Genomic DNA, 26,507 nt, shown 5'->3' on the forward strand with positions numbered 1-26,507 from the left:
GGGGTGCAGGCCCTGGCCCAGGGCACCCTGGATGTGGTGGAGAGGGAGAGGTGCATTCGGGGAGCTCCCCCCAGTCCCCAGGGGAGCAGACGGGGTGTCCCCTGAGGCCCGGTGCAGTCAGCCTGGCCCGGGGCCCCCACAGTCCAGGGGAAACGTGGGTAACCAGAGACACCCCCGTCTCCGTGGGGCGTGCGGCATTTCCTCCCTCCTGTGCTGTGGGGCTAAGCACACGCGGCGGCCCGGCACCACCGCCCCGTACGCATTGGCGACAGCTCTCAGCACCTGGTCGGCCATGCCCGGCTCGCACCGGCCCTGCCCGCCTCTGCTCACCACGACGCCACCGCCCGGCACCTCCTTCCCTAGCAGGTGGAGGGGCCCGGTGCCGCCGGGGGGCTCTGGCAGGGGGCCACTCCAGAGCCTGCCCACCCTGGCAGGGGGCCACCCCGGGACGGGGCCCAAAGGGGAATCGGGGGACGTGGGGGGGTGAAGCCCAGGGCAAATGACTGTGGGGAGAAGACTTGGACCCAGTCGCTGCACAGCCCCGCACAGGGGCTGGAGCCGGAGCCGCCAGGGATAAGGACACACGGACACCAGCTGGCAGCAGGACACAGGGTGCGTGATGAGCATGAGAACAGCCATAGTGGGTCAGACCAAAGGTCCACCTAGCCCGGTGTCCTGTCTCCCGACCGTGGCCAGTGCCCGGTGCCCCACAGGGAATGAACAGAGCAGGGAGTCATCAAGTGACCCATCCCCTGTCGCCCATTCCCAGCTGCTGGCAAACAGAGGCTAGGGACACCCTCCCTGCCCATCCTGGCTAATAGCCGCCATGAATTTATCTAGTTCTTTTTTGAACACTCTTTTAGTCTTGGTCTTCACAACACCCTCTGGCAAGGAGTTCCACAGGTAGACAGTGCGTTGTGTGAAAAAATGCTTTTGTGTGTTTGTTTTAAACCTGCTGCCTGTTAATTTCATTGGGGGGCCCCTACTTCTCATGTTATGAGAAGGAGTAAATAACACTTCCTGATTCACTGTCTCCACACCAGTCATGATTTTATAGACCTCTATCATATCCCCCCTTCATCGTCTCTTTTCCAAGCTGAAAAGTCCCAGTCTGATTAATCTCTCCTCTCCATACCCCTAACCATTGTTGCCTTTTTCTGAACCTTTTCCAATTCCAGTCTATCTTTTTTGAGATGGGGCGACCACATCGCACCCAGTGTTCAAGACGTGGGCGAACCAGGGATCGATAGAGAGGCAACATGATACGTTCAGCCTTATCCTCTCTCCCTTTCTTGCGGATTCCCAGCATTCTGGTCGCTTTTGTGTCGGCCGCTGCCCATTGCGAGGGTGTTTTCAGAGACCTCGCCACAGTGACTCCGAGATCTCTCTGGAGTGGTGACAGCTCATTCAGCCCCATCATCCTGTGCCTGTCGTTGGGATGATGTTTTCCAGCGTGCGTCACTTTGTATTGATCAACCCAGCGTTTTATTCCTTATCCGTGCGCTGCAGCTGGCACCGCGCTGGGCAGGGATCACACACCGCGCAGCCCCCTCCCGACACGCCGAACAACAGCCCCCCATGGACGCCCCCACCCCGCGGTCCCCGCCCAGCTCGCTACCCGGGGTCTCCCAGCGGCTCAGCCAGCAGGGCAGGGACACAGACCCCCCACGGGCGCCCAGCCGTCAGCCCCTGTACCCAGCCGGCCTCCCCCTCTGACATCCGGCCCCCGGCGTCCCCAGCGGCTCAAGTCAGCCCAGAGCCCCACAGGGCAGACGGGGCCTGTGTCCCCCTGTAGGCGCGGGATCCCGGCCCCCCGGAGTGGCGGTCACGCCCTGCAGACACGAAGCCGTTGCCAGGAGGTGGGTGTCCCCGTCCGTCCCCGGGGATCCCAGCCCCGTGGCTGCGGGGGCTGTGCCCGGGGACGCTGCAAGCCCAGCGGGCGCTGGGCGGACGACCAGCCCCCGACCCCCGGGCTCAGGCCTGCGCCGTCCGGTTGGCGCTCGCAGCCTCTGCCCGGGGCGGGCGCTCCTCGGCCTCCGGGCTGCCCAGACACCTCTTCACCTCGGCAGCCAGCCAGGCCAGGTGCCCCTGCAGCTCGCTGGCCGAGCGGACGCAGCCCCCAATCGCCTCCTCCAGCTGCCGCAGCCGTGGGGCGCCCCCGCCTAGGGGGCAGGCGTCGGGGGGCGCCGACGGGTCTGCAACAACAGCACGGCACCGCGTCAGGGTCGCTGTGAGGTCCCGGCCCCACGGCAGCCTGCCCCACTCCAGCCATGGCCTCAGCCGCGGGGAGGGGCGCTGGCAAGGCGGGTGCGGACATTATGAGTAGTGGGGCAGGTGGGACCTCCCCAGCAGGGGGTGCCATGGGGGCAGAAGGGCCGGCCGTGCGGGCGGGTTGGTGCTCCCAGCAGGGGGCGCTGTGTGGGGGCAGGAGAACGGGCCGCGCGGGCAGGTCGGTGCCCCCCAGCAGGGGGCGCTGTGTGGGCAGAAGAACAGGCCGCGCGGGCGGGTCGGTGCCCCCCAGCAGGGAGCGCTGTGTGGGGGCAGGAGAACAGGCCGTGCGGGCGGGTTGGTGCTCCCAGCAGGGGGAGCCGTGGGGAAAGGAGAACAGGCCGTGCGGGCGGGTCGGTGCCCCCCAGCAGGGGGCGCTGTGTGGGGGCAGGAGAACGGGCTGTGCAGGCAGGTCAGTGCCCCCCAGCAGGGGGCGCCGTGGGGGCAGGAGAACGGGCCGTGCGGGCGGGTCGGTGCCCCCCAGCAGGGGGCGCCGTGGGGGCAGGAGAACGGGCCGTGCGGGCGGGTCGGTGCCCCCAGCAGGGGGCGCTGTGTGGGGGCAGGAGAACGGGCCGCGCGGGCAGGTCGGTGCCCCCCAGCAGGGGGCGCTATGTGGGGGCAGGAGAACGGGCCGCGCGGGCGGGTCGGTGCCCCCCAGCAGGGGGCGCTGTGTGGGGGCAGGAGAACAGGCCGTGTGGGCGGGTCGGTGCCCCCAGCAGGGGGCGCCGTGGGGGCAGGAGAACGGGCCATGCGGGCGGGTCGGTGCCCCCAGCAGGGGGCGCCGTGGGGGCAGGAGAACGGGCCATGCGGGCGGGTCGGTGCCCCCCAGCAGGGGGCGCTGTGTGGGGGCAGGAGAACGGGCCATGGGGGCGGGTCGGTGCCCCCCAGGAGGGGGCGCTGTGGGGGCAGGAGAACAGGCCGTGGGGGCGGGTCGGTGCCCCCAGCAGGGGGAGCCGTGGGGGCAGAAGAACGGGCCGTGCGGGCGGGTCGGTGCCCCCCAGCAGGGGGCGCCGTGGGGGCAGGAGAACGGGCCGTGCGGGTCGGTGCCCCCCCAGCAGGGGGAGCCGTGGGGACAGGAGAATGGGTCGTGCGGGTGGGTCGGTGCCCCCAGCAGGGGGAGCCGTGGGGACAGGAGAACGGGCCGTGCGGGTGGGTCGGTGCCCCCAGCAGGGGGCGCCGTGGGGGCAGGAGAACGGGCCGTGCGGGCGGGTCGGTGCCCCCCAGCAGGGGGCGCCGTGGGGGCAGAAGAACAGGCCGTGCGGGCAGGTCGGTGCCCCCAGCAGGGGGAGCCGTGGGGGCAGGAGAACGGGCCGTGCGGGCAGGTCGGTGCCCCCAGCAGGGGGCGCTGTGGCCGGTTTCCCCCCCCGCCCCGGGCTCACCTGCCACGCGCAGGGTGAGGCTGCCCTGGGCCTGGTCGGCGGGCAGAGGACGCAGCAGGTCCAGGCCCGGCTGTCGCTGGGGGTGACGCCCTGCAGCACCAGCGAGAGGTTCCAGCTCCTCCCCTCGTCCTCGGCCAGGCTGGGTCCCGCCCGCGCCGCCCGCCCCGCCCCGCCCCGGCGAGCTCCAGCACCGTGCGCCCCTCGTGCCCCCACGGCACCTGCAGCTGCTCCGGTCCAGGGGCGGGTCGCCGGCCCCGAAGAGGCTCTCCAGCACCACGCGCTGCCCGGGGCGTCCCCGCCCCGGCGAGGGGCCCACGGACACCTGCAGCCAGGCCGCTGCGGGGAGAGGGGCAGGGGGGTGGCCCCATTTACTACCAACATCCTCTGGGGCAGGGGGGTGCCCCCTTCATTCCCAGCATCCTCTGGGGCAGAGGGGTGCCCCGTTCACTCCCAGCATCCTCTGGGGCGGGGGGGTGCCCCGTTCACTCCCAGCATCCTCTGGGGTGGGGGGTGCCCCGTTCACACCCAGCACCCTCTGGGACGGGGGGTGCCCCCTTCATTCCCAGCATCCTCTGGGGCGGGGGGTGGCCCCATTTACTACCAGCATCCTCTGGGGCAGGGGGGTGCCCCCTTCATTCCCAGCATCCTCTGGGGGAGGGGGGTGCCCCGTTCACTCCCAGCATCCTCTGGGGCGGGGGGTGCCCTGTTCACTCCCAGCATCCTCTGGGGCGGGAGGGCACCCCGTTTGACTCCCAGCATCCTCTGCGGTGGGGAAACCCCTCCTGGGGTGGAGTTGCCCCTGCTCCCTGCAGGACACTTCCCACTGCCCCCACAGCTTTGGATGGGCCTTGAATCTCCCCAGGCAGGGCCGTTCTCCAGCCACCTGGCCCTGCCCCCCAGCTCTGTTGGGGTCCCCACACCCTGCCCTGGAGTGATGAGGGGAACTGCTTGGCCCTTCCGCTTTGGGGAAGCAGGGGCAGCTTTCATCTCCCCCCTGAGCTGGCTCCCGCCCCCCTCGCCCTCCTGCCTGTCTCGGGCAGATCCATGGGGAACCCCCCAGGGCAACGAGGGGCCAGTCTCAGGGAGATCCAGGGGCAGTGGGGGGCCCTGTCTTGGGGAGGTCACAGGGGAACCCCGGGGCAGCGAGGGGCCAGTCTCAGGGACACCCCAGGGCAGCGAGGGCCAGTCTCAGGGAGATCCAGGGGCAGCAAGGGGCCCTGTCTTGGGGAGGTCACAGGGGAACCCCAGGGCAGCGAGGGGCCAGTCTCAGGGACACCCCAGGGCAGCGAGGGCCAGTCTCAGGGAGACCCCGGTGCAGCAAGGGGCCCTGTCTCGGGGAGGTCACAGGGGAACCCCGGGGCAGCGAGGGGCCAGTCTCAGGGACACCCCAGGGCAGCGAGGGCCAGTCTCAGGGAGATCCAGGGGCAGCAAGGGGCCCTGTCTTGGGGAGGTCACAGGGGAACCCCAGGGCAGCGAGGGGCCAGTCTCAGGGACACCCCAGGGCAGCGAGGGCCAGTCTCAGGGAGACCCCGGGGCAGCAAGGGGCCCTGTCTCGGGGAGGTCACAGGGGAACCCCGGGGCAGCGAGGGGCCAGTCTCAGGGACACCCCAGGGCAGCGAGGGCCAGTCTCAGGGAGATCCAGGGGCAGCAAGGGGCCCTGTCTTGGGGAGGTCACAGGGGAACCCCAGGGCAGCGAGGGGCCAGTCTCAGGGACACCCCAGGGCAGCGAGGGCCAGTCTCAGGGAGATCCAGGGGCAGTGGGGGGCCCTGTCTTGGGGAGGTCACAGGGGAACCCCAGGGCAGCGAGGGGCCAGTCTCAGGGACACCCCAGGGCAGCGAGGGCCAGTCTCAGGGAGACCTCGGGGCAGCAAGGGGCCCTGTCTCAAGGAGGTCACAGGGGAACCCCGGGGCAGCGAGGGGCCAGTCTCAGGGACACCCCAGGGCAGCGAGGGCCAGTCTTGGGGAGACCCAGGGGACCTGCGGCGGGACTGGCCCCGTACTCACCAGCTGCCGTGCAGCACAGGGCCAGTACGGCCCCGCACAGACACATCTCCGGGGGTGTGTGCATGGGGCAGGAGGCACCGTCACTGCACCGGCCGTGCCAGGCCTGCGCTGATAAAGGGCCAGCCGTGTGGCAGGGCCCCGATAAGCCCCGAACGAGGCCAGCAGCCCCCTGATTGGCTGGGACGTCCCATCCCGTCCCCCCAGGCACGCCAGTGCCGTCTGCCTGGGTTGTTTTTATCCTGGGGCAGCCGATGGCCTCGTGGGGCCAGGACCCAAGTACCCCCAGGACACTTGTGTCCCCTTCCCATGGCACCCATGTCGGACTATCCCAGCCAGGCATGGGGGGCGGTTCCCTGCCCCAGGCCTGCTCTGTGTCGGCGTGGGGACCCCAGCCTGGGGGTCACCCCTCCCGGCTCTGGGCTCCGCTCCCCTCGGATTACAGTCGCCCCTTCCCGGGGGCAGGGCTGGCCGAGCCCAGCCAGGCCTCAGTCAATGCCCTGGACACGGGACACCCTCTCCTCCCTCCAGGGCAGCGTCCCATCAGGGAGAGGGGCCGGACCCTGCACCCCCTGGGATGGGGCAGCCCCCGTTCCCCTCCCGGGGGGCCTGTCCCACCGCCCCAGACACAGAGAGTGTGGGGCCGGGATGGGGTGTCAGGGGCGGGGTTCACCCCCCGACCCCCACATCACGGACGAGGACACGGACCGTGCATCACCACGGGCTTTATTCAGACAACAGCTCACAACCTGCATCCCGGTGCGGCCCAATGGGACCCCCTAAAGCTGAACCCCCTTTCCCCCAATGCACAGCCCCCCACAGCATCCCCCCCAGTGCACAGCCGCCTGCCACATCCCCCCACATGCAGCACCAAGCAAAGCCCCCTCCCCCTCCCCCAATGTGTAGCCCCCACCCCCTCTGCCCCCCCGGCCCCGATCCTGTCCCAGCAGCTCCCTGGCTCTTTCGCTCCGCGATGCCTCCCCTGCTGCTCTCTCCATTCCCCCCCTCCAGCTGGCCCCATAGATGCCCCCACAGCGCCGAGATCATCCCCGAGCAGCCCGGGTGTCCCCTGGGGTCGGGGCTGGGCTCAGGCCTCCCCCCCAGCCCCGGCACCCGCCGCGCCCAGCTTGCGGCTGAGCTGCTGCAGGATGCTCAGCACCTGGTCCAGCTTCCTCAGCACCAGGGGGTCGGGGTCGGGGGCGCAGGCGTGAGGGGCCACGGCCTCCGGCTCCTCCGCGGGCGGCTTCGAGGGGTCTGCGGGGCACAAACCGGGGACACCCGTCAGCACGACCGGCGCACGTCTGCCCCGGCGGCCCCAGCCGCCTCCATCAGCGGGGCAGCAACTGCAGCCGCTGCAGCCCCCGCCTCGGCCAGCAGGGGGCGCTGGGGGGGCAGGTCCCACCTATGCCCGCCCTCTCCCAGCAGGGGGCGCTGTGGGCAGGTCCCAACTACGCCCACCCTCTCCCAGCAGGGGGCGCTGGGGGGGCAGGTCCCACCTATGCCCACCCTCTCCCAGCAGGGGGCGCTGGGGGGGCAGGTCCCACCTATGCCTGCCGTCTCCCAGCAGGGGGCGCTGGGGGGCAGGTCCCACCTATGCCCACCCTCTCCCAGCAGGGGGCGCTGGGGGGGCAGGTCCCACCTATGCCCACCCTCTCCCAGCAGGGGGCGCTGGGGGGGCAGGTCCCACCTATGCCCACCCTCTCCCAGCAGGGGGCGCTGTGGGCAGGGGGCGGGAGCTCTGTCCTGGGGGGCGGGCGGGAATGGGGTGGGAGCGGGGAGTGTGGGAAGAGGGACGGGAGCACTGGCTCTGGGTGGGAGTTCCCAGCTCTCTGGAGAGCAAGGGGAGTGCTGGCCAGCCTGTGGCAGGACCCCAGGGCAGGACCCCAGGGCAGGGCCCCATAGCACGACCCATGGCAGGCCCCAAGGCAGGGCCCCATGCATGGCCCATAGCACGACCCATGGCAGGCCCCGTGGCAGGCCCCAAGGCAGGCCCCGTGGCACGACCCGTGGCAGGGCCCGTGGCGGGACCCCTAGCAGGCCCCCTGGTGGGCCGGCCGCCTTACCCTCGACCTGGAGGACGACCTGTTTGATGCGCACGTCGGGCGCGTAGGTGACGTAGCAGCGGTAGTTGCCGGCGCTCTCCGGGGTCACCTTGCTCAGGTAGAGCGCGGCGTTGCCGCTCCGCAGCCCCTCCACGCTCAGGTTGGCGCCCGGCCGGCTCCCGCTCACCACGGTGTCGAACTCCACCAGCTGCCCGCCCCGGTGGAACCACTGCACCACCAGCTGGCTCAGGTCCACGGGGGGCCGCGCCACGGAGAACTGGCACTTCAGCACCACGTCGTCCCCCACCTTGGCTCGCACCGGGGAGGCGTCCGTCTCCACCGCCAGCTTGCCGGCTGCACCGGGCACAGACAGCAGGGGAGGGTCAGCGGCCGGGGAGGGGGTGACGCGGAGACCGGCTTGGTCTGGGGGTGACGCTGACAGCCGCTCAGCCAGGGAGCAGTGGCCCTGGTAAAGCCGTGGGGTACCCGCGGCGGGGACAGAAGGGGGGGCGGGGGGTGATTCTCTCTGCCCTGCTCCCTCCAGCTTCCGGCCCAGCCAGCGGGGGCTGGCGATGGGGGTCTCCCAGGCCCCCCGATTGAGCCCTCCCCGCCCTGCCCAGGGGGCTCTGCCCCGCAGCTGGGGGACGTGCTACCCCTCGGGGCTCCCCGTGTCCAGGGCGGGCTCCCGGCCACTCACCGCAGCCCCCGAGGAGGCCGAGGACGAGGAGGAAGGTCAGCGGGGAGCGGCTCATCGCGACACTGGGGCTGTCTGTGTCTGCTCCGCAGGGCGTCCGGCTCCGACTGGCAGCCCCCGGGCCCCAGCTCGGCCGGGGGGCAGCGTTATCGGGGGCAGCAGCCAACGGCTCTGTGATGGGCGGGAGGCGCGGCCCAGCCGCGGCTGGACCCCGGAGATAAGGCTTGTATGGATCATTCGCTGACACGTACCCCACGGCACCCGGCCTGGGTCTGTGCTGATCCCCCCAGAGAGCCTGGGGTCTGTGCCAGCCCTGCGCCCCCCCGCCCCCCCCCCCAGCCTGGGGTATGAGCTGATCCCCCCCTGGCCTGGGTCTGTGCCAGCCCTGCCCCCCCATGTGGGTCTGTGCTGATCTCCCCCACACACACACACACACACACAGAGCCTGGGTCTGTGCCAGCCCTGTGTCCCGGGGTCCCTGGGCGATGCTCTGGAGCTGCTCCCCACGAAGCCAGGCAGGACTCTGGGGCAGTCTCCTCTCGGGGAGCAGCCTGTCTGCAGGACACACAGCTCACCCGGCTCCACCTTCCTGGGTCTGACCTCGGAGCATTCAGCCTCCTCTGCCCCTCCGTGCGCTTCCCACAGCCAGTCCGCCCAGGCAGGCTCCTGGGGAAGCCAGAGGGTTCTGCCCCCCGACTTCGCAGTCAGACGGGACTCTCAGCCAGCCAGGAAAACAGAAGGTTTATTAGATGACAGGAACATGGTCTAACACAGAGCTTGCAGGTGCAGAGAACAGGACCCCTCAGCCGGGTCCATTTTGGGGGACAGTGAGCCAGACAACCCCGTCTGCCCTTCACTCTATGTCTCCAGCTTATTTGAGCATAAGCTTTTGTGAGCTACAGCTCACTTCATCGGATGCATGCAGGGGAAAATACAGTGGGGAGATTTATATACACAGAGAACATGAAAAAAATGGGTGTTGTCATACACACTGTAATGAGAGCGATCAGGAAAGGTGAGCTATTACCAGCAGGAGAGCGGGGTGGGGGGCGGGGGAGAAAACCTTTTATCGTGATAATCAAGGTGGGCCATTTCCAGCAGTTGACAAGAAGGTCTGAGGAACAGTGGGGGGGGGGGGGGATAAACTTGGGGAAATAGTTTTACTTTATATAATGACCCATTACAGAAAATTTACAGAATTACAAAATTACAGAATATTTCCATGTTGTCACACTGCCGTGGGACCCTACTCACATGGCCGGTGTCCTGCACCTTGGTAGGGGCCCCCCATGACTCCCACATGAGACACCCCACAATCCCCCAGTAGCCTGACAGGGTAGGGGCTGTGACTGACACTCCCTCCCCCTGGCTCTTCGGGACACCTCTCCAGGCCCACTGCTGCTGCTGGGATTTCAACAGCGACACCCCTCCCCAAACATACACACACACTGAGCTAGCCAGGTCTACACTGGGTTGTGTTGGATTAACTACGGCATTCAGGGGTGTGAATTTTTCACAGCTCTGAGCAATGCTGCTAGGTCGATCTAATGTTTAAGTGCAGACCAGCCCTAAGGCACCATGACGCTGGGATGACTGGGTGCATGGGACCGGGCTTTCTGCCGGTCCGTAGCATGTTCCTACGATCACAGAAAGCGGCTGTCTGCACATAATGACTCTGTCTCACTGATTTCTCGTCCAAATGGAAACCACCCGAAGAGGCCCCGATTGTGACTATTGCTCAGAGGGCAGCAGTATTTTCACCGTTCTTTTCTGCCAGACCGAGGCAAAATTATTTCATTTCGCAGGACACACAGCAATAGACAGATTGTGGCACCAAGCCCCTTTGCACTTGAATATTACTTCATATGGCCCACCTTACATGTTACTCACCACATTTCTTCATGCATAACATTGAGCAGCCAAAGTGTCTGGAAGACCAGGCTGTCTGTGCTGGACTATTGCATGCTATACATGCCCTTAATGCTCTCCATGGCCTGCTCCTTGGTTATTTTCCACCAGTCTTCTGGGAGATCGGCTGGCTTAGCCTTATGCTTGCTGGCAAACTGGTGACTGAACTCTTTAAATACAAACTTCCAGTAATCGGAAGCCTCTGCGCTGGGGTCTGGCTGAATGAGCCAGTCTGGGTAATGCTGGCGGTAATCTCTGAAGGGAACCAGTTTCCCATTTGTATCGGAATTGCTAAACAAAGCATTAGAGACCACATCAGAGGAGCATAACGAATAGCCAAGTATTTTTGTGATGTGATCCCTGCGTCGCCTCAGTCCACGGGGCCGATGTGCTGATGCAAAGTGCTCCCTGTGGGTCGGGCCTTCTGCTTCACAGGGGACTCCGCAGAACGGACACTGCGTCCCACAGCCAAACACTCGCTTGAACAGCTCATCCTGGGGCTTCACCTGGAGCTTGGACAGTTTCTCCTCCATGTTCACAGCTTTGAATTCTGAGGCCAGGTTCTGCTCCAGCTCAGAGAGAGAGTCCCGAATGTCCGCAGAAAACTGGCTGGGATCAGCGCTGGCCGTAAATTGGAAGAGGATCATTTCCAAACTGTCCCTGGGGATGACTAGGTCTTTCTGTAACAGCCTGCAAAGGTTTGCTACAAAGTCAGAGACTGTGCTCGGTCCCCCATCGGTTGGCATCTCTAGAGCTCCTCTGACTTTCTTGATGATGGTGGACAGGATCTCTGCTTCGAGAGCTTCGACGCTTTCTCTGTTTCCATAGTGATCTGAAATGTCTCTCCGTATCGCCGCTTTGACAAAACTTTCATAGTCGTTAATGTATTTCTTGTAGTTGTCAAAGTCCAGCTCTTCCAGCAGCTTCTGCAGCACAGAGAGCTGGAAGCAGGCCCGGCTGCGGTAACCATTGGCCTTCTCACTGCTGGAAAGGTCATCTACTATCCTGATTCCCAGTCTTTTGTTAACATGTTCTGCCAGGGCAGGTTTGAGACAGAGCTCACAGAAATCCCTGGCTCTCTGCTGGCAGGAATCCTTTTCCAGGTAATGGTTTATAAATGTGGACAAATACTGAGGTTTCAGTTTCTCCAGCCGTTCCCGAGGATCATTTTCTTTGATAAAGTCTTCATGCATCCCCTGGAATGCATGGGCCGCCTCCCCCAAAATATGAAGTTTCAGGTCAACTTCAAAGCAAGCATTAGTGTGAAGGTTTGGCACGTCCTCCTGCTGAAGCCTCTCGTTGATCATCCGCAGCAGTTCTCTGCCATAGGTCTCATCATAGTCCACTTTGGAATTCACCTTCTCTTCGATATAACGGTGGCACTTGTCCATTAAAGACTGAGCAAGTTCCTCTGCGTTGTGCCAGTATTCCTCTGTGAACGATTCTCTTGTGTCCCCGAAACACGTTAAATCCAAATACTCATTATCCATAGTGAAAGATTTAATCCTGTAACTGCACAAATTTCCTGCTTCTTGAAGTTTCTGCCTGACTGTGCTCCCTCGATTCTCCAGGTCCTTTCTCAGCTGGAACTCTAGATCTTGGGAAAGTTGGCGTTTCCTTAAACTAATGAGCTTTAACTCAGACACTGCTTCCTTCCACATCGTTTCAAATTCTACTTCCAGTTCCTTCGTGTCCAGTTTAAGTTTTCTTCTCTTGCAATTTTCCAGAAGGCTGACGACTTTCTTTTCCGTCATTCTCATGTACGTGGCCTGGATATTGTCTATTTTATGCCTGCTTTTTGTAATAAGAATTGCTTCTTCACACTTGCTGGCTGAGTAACGCTCAAGTTCTGTCGTCAGGCTCTTTGTGCTTCTGACAAAATCTTCTCTGTACTTTTCTATCAGGTGTCGGTTTCTAGCTCCACTTTCAAAGTATTCCTGTAAACGAAACAAAATCTTCTCTTCCCCTTGCTGCACTTTTCCCTGTGCCTCCTGTTTTAAGTTCCTGGCATCAGGTAGTTCATTACAGGGCTGGTTCTGAATTGCAGTTTCTTGGCCACATACCCAGAGATGCATCTCCCTGCGGAGCTCCCACTCCCACTCCGAATACCTCAGAGACAGCTGGTTATAGGCCTCAGCTACCAGGCTGTTTCTGAAGCTGAAGATGAAGTTCTCGTGTTTCACAGCGTTCCACAGACTCTTCACCCACTTGGTAAACCGGGGGATGTCCCTGGGGTCTCTGTTAGGTGACCAGCTTCTCATAACTTCAACCAAGTATTTCTTTAGCTCATAAACACTCTCACTGTACCCCAGGTTCACTGGAGCCATGGGCGGGACTCCCTGCCACAGCCCAGGGATGTACCAGTCGTGTTCTTCCGGATCATACGCCATAATATCACAAAAAGTCAGATCCCTGTTTAGTTTTTCCATCCTCGCTGCAGCTTTGGTCATTTCATTGAGATGTTCCAGGAAATGATTCCTGTCCCTCATGTTTTGCTCGTGGGCAGACACGTCACTGATGTTCTGATGCACAAACTGGCAGTTGGGTTTGTGCCCGATTTCCTTCATCCTGAGAAAGGCATGGACCACGATTTGCAGAATGTCCTTCATTTCGCTGGTGTTCTCCATGGCCATGTTAACGATCGTTATGTCGCTTAACCCAATCACCAGTGTGGCCAGCTCATTGTCATGTTCATAGCTGTCCTCCAGCTTGGCCAGCTGAGGGGCTCTCAAGCCTTCTGTGTCTATCACCAGGATAAAGTCGCAGCCAAGCTCCTGCTGAAACTTCTCTGCAACTTGAATGAGCGTCATGAAGGCTCCTCGCGTACATCGGCCGCTGCTCACTGCCAGCTGCAGGCCGAACATGGAGTTCAGCAGGGTGGATTTGCCGGTGCTCTGCACGCCCAGCATTGACAGAACCAGCAACCTGGACCTTCCCCGCAGCTTGGCATGGAGCTCGGTCAGAACCTCTGTCACCCACTGCAGCGGGACGTAGGATGCGTCTCCATCGATGATCTCTAGAGGAAATCCGCTCAGCATCAGCTCAGCGGCTATGCCTGGGAGATGGGTGAACTGCCTTTGGCTTTGGGCTACTTTGCCGTCCTTACACACTGAGTGTTCTGCCTCATAAAACTGCCCCAACTCCCGCATGAAATGCTCCACCCCTAAGGAACTGGCTGCAATTAACTCACCTAGCTTTGCTATCTCCTTGGGGCTACAGCCTGGAGTCCTATATGTCTCCTTATATTCAGCCCGCAGTTTGGAAAGATTCTCCCGAGCAATGTGATCCAGTCTGAATTTCATCCACTTCAGGAAGTAGTGTGTTTCCACTGGAGTGAGCTGTTCGAGTGATGCCTTGAATGTCCCCATCCCGCCCGTGAGATCACGCCCATGCTGCTGGGTCCGTAACGCCAGCAATTCCCGCCTCAGCTGCGATTTATAATCCTCTGTGGGGATTTCCCCTTGCTTCTTCATTTGACACAGTTCTCTTTCTACTTCAGCCAGGCGTTTACATGGATCCCCTTGGAGCATCAGTGCCCTGCCCTTGTACTCGACAACGTCCCCTATTTCCCCAGTGATTTCGTCTGCTCTCTTTCTCGCTTTCTCACATTCCTCGCAGTCCTCATCTACCTGGAATCCGAGTTCACGCGCTCTCCCAGCCATGTCCTCTATGCTCACGGCTCTCTGGGGCGGCTTCGTCAGGTGTGCTAAGGTGGCCTGCAGCCTTGTCACAAAGTCTGAATCGTTTGCAGTGTTATCCTTCACAAGCACGTGGGACGGGGTCAGCTTGAGCAGCGGGGCCAGTTCATTGAGGAATCCCTGTGTTTCTCGGGTTATGGTAATTCTGGGGCTGAGTATGAGGTAGAATTTTGTTCCCGTGCCCTGCAGTGATGATAGGAGTTTGTATTTTCTCTCACTGATGTGTTCAGCGAATATGAACACAGCTGAGGAGACCTCTGCCAGGAAGCGGAACTGCAGCCGGTGGGACTCAATGTCCCCCCGCAGGTTAATAACCGCAATGGGCTCCTGGAAAGGATCCGAACTCTCCCTCCCCCCAGGGAAATACCAGGAGATCTCTACCATCCCCTCTGCGATTGCCCGAGGGACGTTCCCAGACTCCATGTCCCGATGCACGAAGAAATCGTGCTGCTGCTGGGGAGGGCTGAGGACCTTGTTAAGGAGTTTGGACTTGGACAAGCTGCATCTCCCCAGCCGCACGAAGGAAAAGGTTGGCACTGACGTGAGCACCAGGTTCTCCTCCCTGAACCCCCGGCTGTCTCGCAAGGAGCGCGGCCTCCAGTTCCTCACGATGTCCCGCATGGCCCACAGCAGGAGCGTGCACGTGGGGGAGTCCAGGGCAGGCAGCAGCAGTGGGAGGGCGAACTGGCACATGGACATCTTCAGCAGGACCTCCTGCCGCAGGAACGTGTCTGAGCAGCACAGAACGGCACAGAGCACATCCAGGGGGTTCACGCACACGCTGGGGGCTGGGCTGGTAGGAGGAATAATGGCAAAGGGTTCCTCCCCATCCTTGCTGATCCCACTGTCACCTGGTGCAGCGAGTACCAGCCTTGTGCGTCTGGCCATCCCGTTCACAGCCATGACCTTCCTGAGGAAATGCCACGGGATCTCCCCTAACGTCCGAGGGTTGCTCTCTTCTAACGTCTCCGTGTTAATTTCCAGGATGTCGTCCAGCTTGAGCTTTCTGCTTTGGTGTCCCTCCAGTCCCAGGCGCACTAGGAAGTCCTGGAGTGATTTCCCTTCTCCTGCAAAAAGCAATACACACGTTGGTGGTGATGTTTGCATTCTCTGTGTGCCCCTCTCTCCACCCGCGTATTTCTCTCGGTGCACCAGCTCTGTTCTGGCTTTTGCCAAAGCTATTGATGATCCTGCTCCCAGTGTGACAATGCTTCCTCCTCCTCCTCTCATTTCTAGCTCCCACTGAATCAAAGGAATTTGCTAATCTCCTCTGCGGAAATTCATTTCTGCCCATTACAGCAACTTCATGCCTGAGAATTATACCCCTCCTGTCCCCGGTTCCCGGTTAATCCAAAACTCTCACGTCCTGCCCTTGGCCTTGTTCCATTTCTGCCTCTGTAAAATACTTCTCCAACCTCTACCTGATCTTTCCAGACACCTCGTCCTGCCCCATGAGGCAATCCCCTTGAATTATTACAAAGGGCAAGTAGGAGCCCTTAACTGACCTTTGTAGCATTCATAATTTTATACAACTCGACCCAAATATATCAGTGTCATGTACCCCGTACGGCGCATACTGTCTGCACAATTACATTACAAACCGCATTAAAAATGCTACTTGGGTTGCACAGTCGAGCCCACGTGACTTTCATCCAGCCCCCTTGTATGCATTGTGATACAGCGTTTAGTTACCGGACCACAGCCTGGTTTCCACAGGCCCCCGGCTCCATTCCACCGTGCACAGAGCGGAAGAGCCCGGAGCAGAACGCAGGTTGCCTAACTGTGAGGGCTCGACTGTGTGACCTGCCTAACCCCAGGGAGAGCAAAAGGGGGACCTGGCCTAGTTACAGGAAGGGTAACGGAACTGCGAGGAGCTCAGAGAATACGATTTGATAGTTCTTCTTCGCTGCGGGGCCCTCTTCAGAGCCATGTCCACTGAGGGGGGCCCGTCAAACGCTCAGGGCCCAAGGCTGCCTAAGTCAGTTCCTGCTCCATTACCCCAGACACCCCCCTGCTGTATCCATGTTATCCCCCTAAATCTTTCTTTTTTCTATTATCTATTTCTGAGCCTTCCGGGTTGGCCCTGGCACCAGAGCCGTGCTGGGCCAAGAACCCCACACCGCTGTGCATTGTGCCCAGCCAGCCACCCGGAACTGGACATGCAGAGCCACTGCGTCCTCTGCCCAGGGGAGATTCGTTCCCCGGCTCGCTGTGCAGTGCGCAAAGCTTTCACACCCCGGACTCCTCAGGCCTGTTAGCGCTGCCTCCAGGCTCACCTCACTGGCTATGCCTCAGACCCCCTCTAGTGCCGGGCAAAGAGCTCGTGCCATCAGCACTGACTTGGGGCGGGGGGAGACCCTGGTTTGTCTCCTAAACCAGCACCACCCCCGGCTGCTGCATTTCCTGCATCACCCGCCAATATCGCCACCCCCGGCTGCTGCATTTCCTGCATCACCCGCCAATATCACCACCCCCGGCTGCTGCATTTCCTGCACCACCCGCCAATATCACCACCCCCGGCTGCTGCATTTCCTGCACCACCCGCCAATATCACCAGCCCCGGCTGCTGCATTTCCTGCATCACCCGCCAATATCACCAGCCCCGGCTGCTGCATTTCCTGCATCACCCACCAATATCACCAGCCCCGGCTGCTGCATTTCCTGCATCACCCGCCAATATCACCACCCCCGGCTGCTGCATTTCCGGCACCACCCGCCAATATCACCACCCCCGGCTGCTGCATTTCCTGCATCACCCGCCAATATCACCACCCCCGGCTGCTGCATTTCCTGCATCACCCGCCAATATCACCAGCCCCGGCTGCTGCATTTCCGGCATCACCCGCCAATATCACCAGCCCCGGCTGCTGCATTTCCTGCATCACCCGCCAATATCACCAGCCCCGGCTGCTGCATTTCCTGCATCACCCGCCAATATCACCAGCCCCGGCTGCTGCATTTCCTGCATCACCCACCAATATCACCACCCCCGGCTGCTGCATTTCCTGCATCACCCGCCAATATCACCACCCCCGGCTGCTGCATTTCCTGCATCACCCGCCAATATCACCACCCCCAGCTGCTGCATTTCCTGCATCACCCGCCAATATCACCACCCCCGACTGCTGCATTTCCTGCATCACCCGCCAATATCACCACCCCCGGCTGCTGCATTTCCTGCATCACCCGCCAATATCACCACCCCCGGCTGCTGCATTTCCTGCATCACCCGCCAATATCACCACCCCCGGCTGCTGCATTTCCTGCACCACCCGCCAATATCACCACCCCCGGCTGCTGCATTTCCTGCATCACCCGCCAATATCACCACCCCGGCTGCTGCTGCTCCTCTGGCCCCAACCCCGCAGCTGCACCGTGCCTTGCTGCCACACCATCAGCACCAAGCGAGGACCCCTGGCGCTCACTGGCCCTGTCTTTGGACCTTGGCAGCAGTGCCTGGGTGGGGCTGGGGGCTGCATAAACCGAACTGTAACAGCGCCTTACGTTTGGGATGAATGTGAGGACATGCCACAAGAGAGCATCGCACACCCTCCTACACACACGTCTTCCACAAGGGTTGTGTAGCTCAGCACAAGGGAGTGTCTGCTCCCAAGTGTGTGACTGGACAGAGAAGCAACCTCTCTTTTTCCGAATGGATCCGATATGAACAGCTAACGCTTAATGCTTTATTCCCCTCATTTCAAACCACTGCCGTGTGTGTAGTCAGCCCCAGCCTGAACTTGATGTTTATGTAGCAGTTTAAAATAACACTTCAATGAGCAGCGAGGTGGCAAAATTCCTGGATGACCCAAAATTATGCAGGTTGTCAAGCCCAGAGAAAACAATGGGCAGTAGGATGGTGGATACAAGTCAGTGTAAATAATTTCAAGTTAAAAAGAGCTTTATTGAGGAGTGAAAAAAAAATCACCTTTGTGACCAGGGCTTAACAGAAACACAGGTGGTTGAATCTGAGCAGGTACACAGCGGTGTTCACCTGCTGCCGATGAGGATGCAAAACAGCCCACTTCTACACCCCTCTTTTCATCATCTCATCACTTTCTCAACCCTTCATTCATCTGTGGGGCTGAAATTGGCCTTGGACTCTGTGGCGAAGGTGAATTTTATAGAAAGTTTGAGCAAACTCTCTTCTCTTCAGCCATTTTTGAGCTATGGAGGAGTGAGGGAAACGTCTGCTTTTCCCCATTGTTAAAATTGTGTGTTTTACCACTTAACAAACCCAAACCAAAACATGGCTACAGTAAAACGTCTGGAGTTTGAAATCTAATCTTAGCCTAGACAAGCACCAAACTATTTGGTTTGGTGGAGAAAGAAAAAAAACCACGGTTCTAAACTGTTGAAAAAACACTTCTGAGCCGCCTCAGTGGGCCTGTGCTAGCCGAGTTTTAAAGCCACGCTCCCATTACGGCAGGAGTGCCCGTTTTCTCTGCCCAGGCCTGCTGCGCGGCTCGTGTGCGTGTGGGAACCTGCAAACATTGCCTTGGGACCCATTTCAGAGGAAGGTACTCCGGGACTATTTTCCCCTGTCTCGTTGTTGAGAAAGATTGTCCGGTCTCCCCGCTTTAGTTCATTGCACACGTGGCTACTGAACGTTTCCGCCCACAGGGTACGATCAGATAAAGGTTCAAACGGGGACCGTAGGCAGCTCACCGGGCAGCTTGAGGCTCGTCCCTGTCACAGAACTGTGTAGAATCCAGCAGTGGGGCGCTTACCTTCAGACTCATTCTGCAGGGAAACCTCATCCTCTTCGTTGCAGTGTTCACGTGGAGCGGAAACCAAGATGTGACGATGTGAAGCAGCAGGGAGGGGGGAGTGTTGCCCTGGGACTGTGCCCTGGGGAGGGGAGACCGGAGAGCCTGTCACCCGAGCCGGGAGGGGGAGGTGACACCTCTGCCCGGGAATGTGGACGGAGGCTGCAGGAGGGGGCCTGCTGGGTGGGTTTAGTTTCAGGTTGGGGCTGGGTGGAGGAACACAGGGAACCCCAGGGCTGGGGTCTGAGCTCCCTGCTGCCCCAGAAGCACTTGACTGAGGGGTCCTGGTTGTACCCACAGCTCTGTTTGTTCCTGTTGTCCAATAAACCTTCTGTTTTACTGGCTGGCTGAGAGTCTCAGTGAGTCCCAGGAAGAGGGGTGCAGGGCCTGGACTCCCCCACACTCCGTGACAACTTCTCTCCCCCCTTCGAGACTGAACTGAGCGGGGTCACTGTGACCAGTGACCTGGGGAAGTTCGGGGCCCCCTCTCCGGGACAGCGCATCCGCTATCAGGTTGGCCCTTCCCTTCACGTGGACCACGTCCATGTCGTAATCCTGCAGGAGCAGGCTCCACCTCAGGAGCTTGGCGTTGGCTCCTTTCATCTGGTGCAGCCAGGTCAGGGGAGAGTGGTCGGTGTAGACGGTGAAGTGTCGCCCGAAGAGATAGGGCTCTAGTTTCTTGAGGGCCCACACCATGGCCAGGCACTCCTTCTCGATGGCCGCGTAGTGTTGCTCCCGGGTAGCAACTTCTTGCTCAGGTACACGATGGGGTGTCTCTCCCCCTTTTCATCCTCCTGCATTAACACCGCCCCCAGTCCCGTGTCGGAGGCGTCGGCGAACACCACAAAGGGCTTGTCAAAGTCTGGGTTTGCCAGAACTGGGCCACTGACCAGAGCCTCCTTCAGCGCCCGGAAAGCCTCCTGGCACTGCTCGGTCCAGACCACCTTGTCTGGCTTCCCCTTCTTGCATAGCTCAGTGATGGGGGTGGCTATGGCGCTAAAGTGGGACACAAATCTTCGGTAGTATCCTGCCATCCCAATAAAGGCTTGGACCTGCTTTTTGGTGTGGGGAGCGGGCCAGTCTCTGATCACCTCCACCTTGGCCGGTTCCGGCTTTAGGTGGCCGCTCCCCACCCGATGGCCCAGGTAAGATACTTCAGCCATCCCCACCTTGCACTTCTCCGCTTTGACAGTCAGCCCAGCCCCCTGGAGTCGGTCCAGCACTTGTCTAACCTGGGAAACGTGGTCCTCCCAGGTCTGGCTAAAGACACAGATGTCGTCAATATACGCCACGGCAAAACTCTCCATCCCCCTCAGGAGCTGGTCCACCAGGCGCTGGAAGGTGGCCGGCGCTCCCTTGAGGCCGAAAGGCAGGGTCAGGAACTCATAGAGCCCCAGAGGGGTGATAAAGGCCGATTTCAGCCGGGCATCTGCATCCAGCGGCACTTGCCAGTAGCCCTTTGTAAGGTCCATGGTGATAAGGTACCGAGCTCCTCCCAGCTTGTCTAGGAGCTCGTCCGGCCTGGGCATGGGGTAGGCATCAGATACAGTGATGGCATTGAGCTTCCGATAGTCCACACAGAACCGGACCGACCCGTCCTTTTTGGGGACCAGCACCACCGGCGAGGCCCAAGGGCTGGCCGATGGCTGGATCACCCCCAAAGCCAGCATGTCCCGGACCTCTCTTTCCAGGTCCTGAGCAGTTTTCCCTGTGACTCGGAAGGGGGAGCATCTTATCAGCGGGTGCGACCCTGTCTGCACCCGGTGGACAGTCAGATTAGTGCGTCCAGGCTGGTTGGAAAACAGCTGTCGGTACGGATGCAGCACCCCCCTGACCTCAGCTTGCTGGGCAGGGGTGAGCTGATCCGAGAGGGGAATTGTTTCCAGGGGGGAACCAGCTCTGGTCCCAGGGAACAGATCTACTAAAGGGTCATCTCCCTGCTCCTCCCACTGTCCACACACGGCCAACACCACATTCCCCAGGCATAATATGGCTTCATCATATTCACATGGTACACCCGGCGGTGGTGGGCCCGGTTCGACAGCTCCACCACATAGTTTACCTCATTGAGCTGCTTGACGACCTTGAACGGGCCTTCCCAGGCGGCCTGTAGTTTGTTCTTTCTCACGGGGATGAGAACCATCACCGGATCCCCGGTGGCGTAGGCCCGGGCCCGCGCCGTGCGGTCATACCAGACCTTCTGCTTCCTCTGGGCTCTGGCCAGATTCTCCCTGGCCAGGCCCATGAGTTCAGCCAGTCTCTCTCGGAAGATCAGGACATACTCCACCACTGACTCCCCATCGGGAGTGGCCTTCCCCTCCCACTCGTCTCTCATCAGGTCCAGGGGGCCCCTCACCCTCCTTCCATATAACAGTTCAAAAGGCGAAAATCCGGTAGACTCCTGGGGCACCTCCCTGTACGCGAACAGCAGGTGAGGTAAGTACTTGTCCCAATCCTGCGGGTGCTGGTTCATAAAGGTTTTCAGCATCATCTTTAGCGTCCCGTTAAACCTCTCCACCAGCCCATTGGACTGGGGGTGATACGCTGAGGCCCAGTCGTGCCGGACCCCACATTTCTCCCACAAGCACCGGAGCAGGGCCGACATGAAGTTGGAGCCTTGGTCTGTCAAGACTTCCCTGGGGAACCCCACTCGGCTGAAAATGGTCAGGAGCGCATCTGCCACGGTGTCGGCTTCAATGGAAGCTAAGGGCACTGCCTCGGGGTAGCGGGTGGCGAAATCTACCACCACCAGAATGTATTTCTTCCCCGACCGGGTCGTCTTGCTGAGAGGCCCCACGATGTCCATGGCCACCTTCTGGAAAGGCTCCTCTATGATGGGCAAAGGTCTCAACGCCGCTTTCCCCTTGTCCCGGGCCTTCCCCACCCTCTGACAGGGGTCACAGGATCGGCAATACTGCCGGACGGTGGTAAAGACCCCGGGCCAGTAAAAGTTCTGTAGCAACCTCTGCCGGGTGCGCCGGATTCCCTGGTGCCCTGCGAGGGGGATGTCATGGGCCAGGGACAGGAGCTTGCGGCGATACTTCTGGGGGACCCCCAGCTGCCTCCTGATCCCACAGGACTCCCCTTCCCCTGGGGGAGCCCATTCTCGGTACAGGAACCCCTTCTTCCACAGGAACCTCTCCTGGCAGCCTCTCCTCATGGTCCGTCCCACCCTGAGGTCGGCCAGGTCCCTGAGCTTCTGCAAGGAGGGGTCTTTCCTCAACTCGGCCTGGAACTCAGCGGCTGGGGAAGGGATGGGGCCCGGTTCCCCCTCAGTGGTCAGGTCTAAGGCCTCAGCCTCTCTGAGCCGTGCCCCTCGGCGCTCCCTCCCCACCAGGGTAGGGTCCTGCGCCTCCAGTGTGGTACCCTCCCCAAGGTCAGGGTGCAGTGCCCCTCGCCGGCTCTGGCTACGGGTCACAACCAGGGCGGTCTGGGGGTCGCTTGGCCAGTCCTCTAGGTCTCCCCCCATCAAAACTTCAGTGGGCAAATGGTGGTGTACCCCCACATCCTTGGGGCCCTCCTTGGCCCCCCATTTCAGGTGTACCCTTGCCACGGGCACCTTAAATGGGGTCCCACCCACCCCCGTCAGGGTCAGGTAGGTGTTGGGCACCACCCGATCGGGGGCCACCACCTCGGGCCGGGCCAGCGTCACCTCCGCGCCCGTATCCCAGTATCCATTGACCTTCCTCCCATCCACCTCCAGGGGAACAAGGCACTCTCTCCGGAGGGACAGCCCCGCACCCACCCTGTAAACCGAGCACCCTGAGTCCAGAGCCTCCAGCCCTCTGGCGGGGCTGGCCGGGGGTACTCTTCCCTCCGGAGCAGGTGGTAAACTGGCAGCCCCCCTTGCCTGGGCCGTCTGCCCCTCGTCCAGCTGAGTCCCTACCCAGTTAACCCTGGGTAGGTTGGGTCTGCTCAGTTTGTCCCTGAGCCCGGGGCACTGGGCCCGTACGTGGCCTCTCTGGCCACAGTGATAGCAGCTCAGGTCACGTTGGTCCCCTCGAGCGGGTCGGAGGGGCCCGACGCCAGGCGTTCCCCTTGGGAGGGGGTTCTCCCTAGTTCCCCGCTGGGAGGCCCCATGGTGACTCTCTCTCTGCATCGGGGGGGGCCTGTTCTTTTGGGACTCCTCCCGGCTACCCCCTGACCGACTGTTCACAAACTCGTCGGCCAGCTGCCCTGCGTGCTGGGGGTTCGCGAGCTTTTTGTCCACCAGCCACAGCCTCAGGTCGGAAGGGCACTGTTCATACAGGTGCTCCAGTACGAACAGGTCAAGCAGGTCCTCTTTAGTTTGGGCCCCCGCTGTCCACTTGCGGGCATATCCCTGCATCCGGTTGACCAGTTGTAGGTAGGTGACCTCAGGCATTTTACGCTGACTCCGGAACCTTCTCCGGTACATCTCGGGGGTCAGCCCAAACTCACGGAGCAGGGCCTGTTTGAACAGTTCGTAGTCCCCTGCCTCTGCCCCTGTCATTCGGCTGTACACCTCCACGGCTTTGGGGTCCAGTAAGGGGGTGAGGAACTGGAGCCTGTCTGCAGGGTCAACCCTGTGCAGCTCGCAGGCATTCTCAAAGGCCGTCAGGAAGCTATCGATGTCCTCCCCCTCCTTCCGCTGGGCCAGGAAGCACTTATCAAAGCTCCTTGCAGTCTGGGGTCCCCCCGCACTCACCGCAGCCGGGGCCCCACTGCTCCTCAGCCTGGCCAGCTCCAGTTCATGCTGTCTTTGTTTCTCCTTCTCCTGACGCTCCCTCTCCTTCTCCTCCTGCTCATGTTGACGTTGTTTTTCATGATCCTCCAGCTCCCGCATTTTCATCTCCCTCTCCCATTCCAGCCGCATCCGCTCCAGGGATGGGGAGCTCCGCCGGGAGGATCCCCTGCTGGCTGCTGGGGTCAGGGTGCCCTCGGTATTCGCTGGGCTTCCCCCAACCCCTCCCCCAGGCATAGGTAGGGAGGGTCTCGGGATGTCCTGGGCAGCAGTCTGACCACTCCCAGCCTGGTCAGGCCCCAGGGCCCATGCTGCGTCCCCCGGGCGGCTTCCCTCCGGGACAGGGATCGGGTCATCCAAGCGATCCCTCTCCTCCAACTGGGCAATCAGCTGTTCCTTGGTGGACCTCCCGATGCGCAGCCCCCTCTGCCTGCACAGCTCCACCAGGTCGCTCTTAAGGCGTTTAGCGTCCATCTCCCTGCTGGCCACTCGCAGGCCGGGCAGCTGTCCACGGTTTCCAGGAAAAGCCCCTAGTGTGCCAGTCCTTCTTGAGGTCACCACCTCTTTGCCAGGGTCGAGCTGCAGACTCCTCCGCCCCTGGGACCGCTCGCTGCAATCCCCCGGGGGACCCTGTTACTGCAAAAGTCCTTCTCTCTGGTCACACACTCCCAGGGGTTAACCGCCCCCTGAAACCGTCTCTCTCTGAATCTTCAGCACACCTGGTCCCCGTCAATCCCCCTTCGTTTTACTGCTCTCCTGTCACTTACTGCAGGAAGCGCCGTTCACGGGTTGCAGTAGATCCCACCGCTGCCGCCAGTTGTCACGGAGTGTGGGGGAGTCCAGGCCCTGCACCCCTCTTCCTGGGACTCACTGAGACTCTCAGCCAGCCAGTAAAACAGGTTTATTGGACAACAGGAACACAGTCCAAAACAGAGCTTGTGGGGACACCCAGGACCCCTCAGTCAAGTCCTTCCGGGGGGGCAGGGAGCTTAGACCCCAGCCCTGGGGTTCCCTGCATTCCTGCACCCAGCCCAAAACTGAAACCAAACCCCGCGCAGCAGGCTCTCTCCAGCAGCCTTTGTCCAGCTTCCTGGGAGGGGTGTCACCTTCCCCCTCCCCCTCCTGGCTCAGGTTACAGGCTCTCAGGTCTCCCGTCCCCAGGGCACATTCCCAGGTCAACACTCCCCCCTCCCTGCTGCTTCACATCGTCACACAAGAACATAACCCTGAGCCAGAGGGGGGTGACCCGTTGCCGCACCGCGTTACCTGCTCTATTGCATCCTTCGCGTAAAGAGCGAGTCTCAGAATCCAGTGTCAAATATTTACCTTCAGGCTCAGACTCCAGCAGGACAGCCGTCTCTTCACCATGCTGTTCTCGCGGAGCTGAAACCAAGAACAGAAATCTGAGCCAGAGCGTGGTGACCCGTTGCCGCACCGTGTGTTACATGGGCTATTGCATCCTTCATGTGAAGGAGTCCTCACAGCATTCAGCGCTGGGGTATTTACCGTTGTAGTCTGTCTGCAGGCGAACTTCGCTTTCTGCACCGTGGCGTACAGGAGTATCTGAAATAAAGAGCATAACTCTGAGCCAGAGCACGGTACGCCTTTATTGCATGGTACAGTCAGACTGTGTTACATCCCTCATGCAAAGAGTGCTTCACCGCTCGTTACTTGTGTTTGCCTGTTCTAACTGCAAACTCGGTAGGTTACAATAGTTCCTACAGGTCGCATCTGCTTGCAGACCGGGAAGTGACTGTGCTTCAGGGAAATTACCTGACTGACTACCCAAGAAGTATGAGGTATCGAAACCTGCCTGCAACTCCTCTTTGATGGACTGATTAAGGGATTGGTCCCCAGTGGGTTCACCTGGCTGCAGCGGGAAGCCTCTGAGTATCTTCTGGAGAAGAGCAGGTGGCTTCCCTGATCGCTAGCTCCCAGTGTTCCCTTTCCAGACTGATGGATGGATCGTGTACAAGAAAAAGACTTTGTCCTTATCGGTAAATTTGTCTAACGGCAGATCCATTAGTTTGAGTCCCTCTCGCCCTCCCCTCTTCGTAGACACATTATTAATTTCCAGCCCTCACAAATATCTCCTGGGCGGGTGATGTTGCTCCTAAGTTTACTTGGAGGGCAGCATTTGGGTGCCCCAGCTGCTCATCACTGGGCTGCCTGCTCCATAGTTTGTTTTCCAGACAAATGGATCCCTTGGGAACAAGAAGAAAAACATAGTTCTCCAATGCTGTTACCTTTCTGAGAGCTCCGTCTTCTTCTCCGGTACATACGGTATCCAACACCGACCACAACTGTTACTACCACGCCCACGATGGCGAAAATCCAAGCGTTGCTGCGGCGAGAGCTCTCCGCCTCAGTCTCGTTCTCCCTCATCAAGGCTGCGTTTGGAGAGGTTAAAAGAAAACTGTTGAGGGCTCAGGACACAGACTGTGATCAATACTAGGCATATGGGATCATTTCGCAATGGTACTGGAAAGACTTTGAGGACTGGATCTCCTGCCAGTGGATAGTCATTGAGGCCTGGCCTACACTTCAAATTCAAAGTCAGGATAGTTTCAGCACTCAGGGGTGTGAAAATGCACAGCCCTGAGCGCTGCCGTTACGCCGACCTAGGCCCCGGTGTAAATGCCGCGAGGCTGACGGAAGACTGCGTCCCTCACCCTGGCTACCGTCGCTCGGGGAGGTGGAGCTCCTCCAGCGACAGGAAAACCCCTGCCATCGGCCCGACAGGGTTATTCCGACCGAGCTCCAGCGCCCTGGTGATGCCTCCGTCCCCGTAGCACAGACGTGGCCTCAGATAGCGACAGGTGGGGAGTCTCCCGGGAAAGAGAGGACTCTATCACTCGCCAGAACGAGCATGGAGTCCCTGACCCGCATGGGAGAGGGAATGGCTCCGTACGGTGCCTGTTCTCCCAGCAAGCCAGCCTTGACTCCTGCCAGCATCAGCTCAGCCCATCAAAGAGACAAACGGAGTCCCAGGAGCTCACTGCGTGCTGGTTTTTCCTTCCAGACACAGGCTGCAAACCCCAAGATG

At 60.8% G+C, this 26,507-nt stretch overlaps 4 protein-coding genes across 7 annotated transcripts in view; all 4 read right to left on the reverse strand.

The window, feature by feature from the left end:
- Positions 1-26,507, reverse strand: part of LOC122466143 (CD276 antigen-like) — a 99,578-nt gene that overhangs the window by 20,987 nt on the left and 52,084 nt on the right. The window lies entirely within an intron of this gene.
- On the reverse strand, positions 1,135-5,806 carry LOC122466142. 2 transcript variants are annotated; one of them, XM_043548276.1, is made up of 3 exons: positions 5,652-5,806; positions 3,771-3,983; positions 1,135-2,195 (listed from the first exon to the last, which is right to left on the reverse strand). In XM_043548276.1, the coding sequence occupies exons 1-3, from the start codon at positions 5,713-5,715 to the stop codon at positions 1,975-1,977; spliced, it is 498 nt and encodes a 165-aa protein (XP_043404211.1). In that variant the 5' UTR covers positions 5,716-5,806; the 3' UTR covers positions 1,135-1,974. The 2 variants fall into 2 exon arrangements, with proteins under 2 accessions (XP_043404211.1, XP_043404210.1); XM_043548275.1 differs by having other exon boundaries at positions 3,648-3,983.
- LOC119566509 (programmed cell death 1 ligand 1) lies at positions 6,359-8,548 on the reverse strand. Its single transcript, XM_037901469.2, has 3 exons — positions 8,388-8,548; positions 7,712-8,044; positions 6,359-6,902 (listed from the first exon to the last, which is right to left on the reverse strand). Exons 1-3 carry the CDS (start codon positions 8,440-8,442, stop codon positions 6,736-6,738), a joined length of 555 nt encoding a protein of 184 aa, XP_037757397.1. The 5' UTR covers positions 8,443-8,548; the 3' UTR covers positions 6,359-6,735.
- The window catches only part of LOC102936339 (interferon-induced very large GTPase 1), a 29,709-nt gene continuing 12,457 nt past the window's right edge, over positions 9,256-26,507 (reverse strand). For 2 of the 3 annotated variants that reach the window (XM_043548247.1, XM_037898849.2), the window contains 4 exons: positions 25,708-25,851; positions 24,968-25,024; positions 24,788-24,844; positions 9,256-15,057 (listed from right to left, as the gene is read on the reverse strand). In XM_043548247.1, the coding sequence (XP_043404182.1) occupies positions 10,340-15,057; positions 24,788-24,844; positions 24,968-25,024; positions 25,708-25,851 (4,976 nt within the window). In that variant the 3' untranslated portion in view covers positions 9,256-10,339. Of the gene's footprint in view, positions 15,058-18,720; positions 18,790-24,679; positions 24,845-24,967; positions 25,025-25,707; positions 25,852-26,507 lie in introns of all 3 variants that reach the window. The other variant, XM_043548246.1, reaches the window with a different exon arrangement.

The sequence above is a fragment of the Chelonia mydas genome, chromosome 6 (assembly GCF_015237465.2).
Source record: "Chelonia mydas isolate rCheMyd1 chromosome 6, rCheMyd1.pri.v2, whole genome shotgun sequence".
Lineage (NCBI taxonomy): Eukaryota > Metazoa > Chordata > Testudines > Cheloniidae > Chelonia > Chelonia mydas.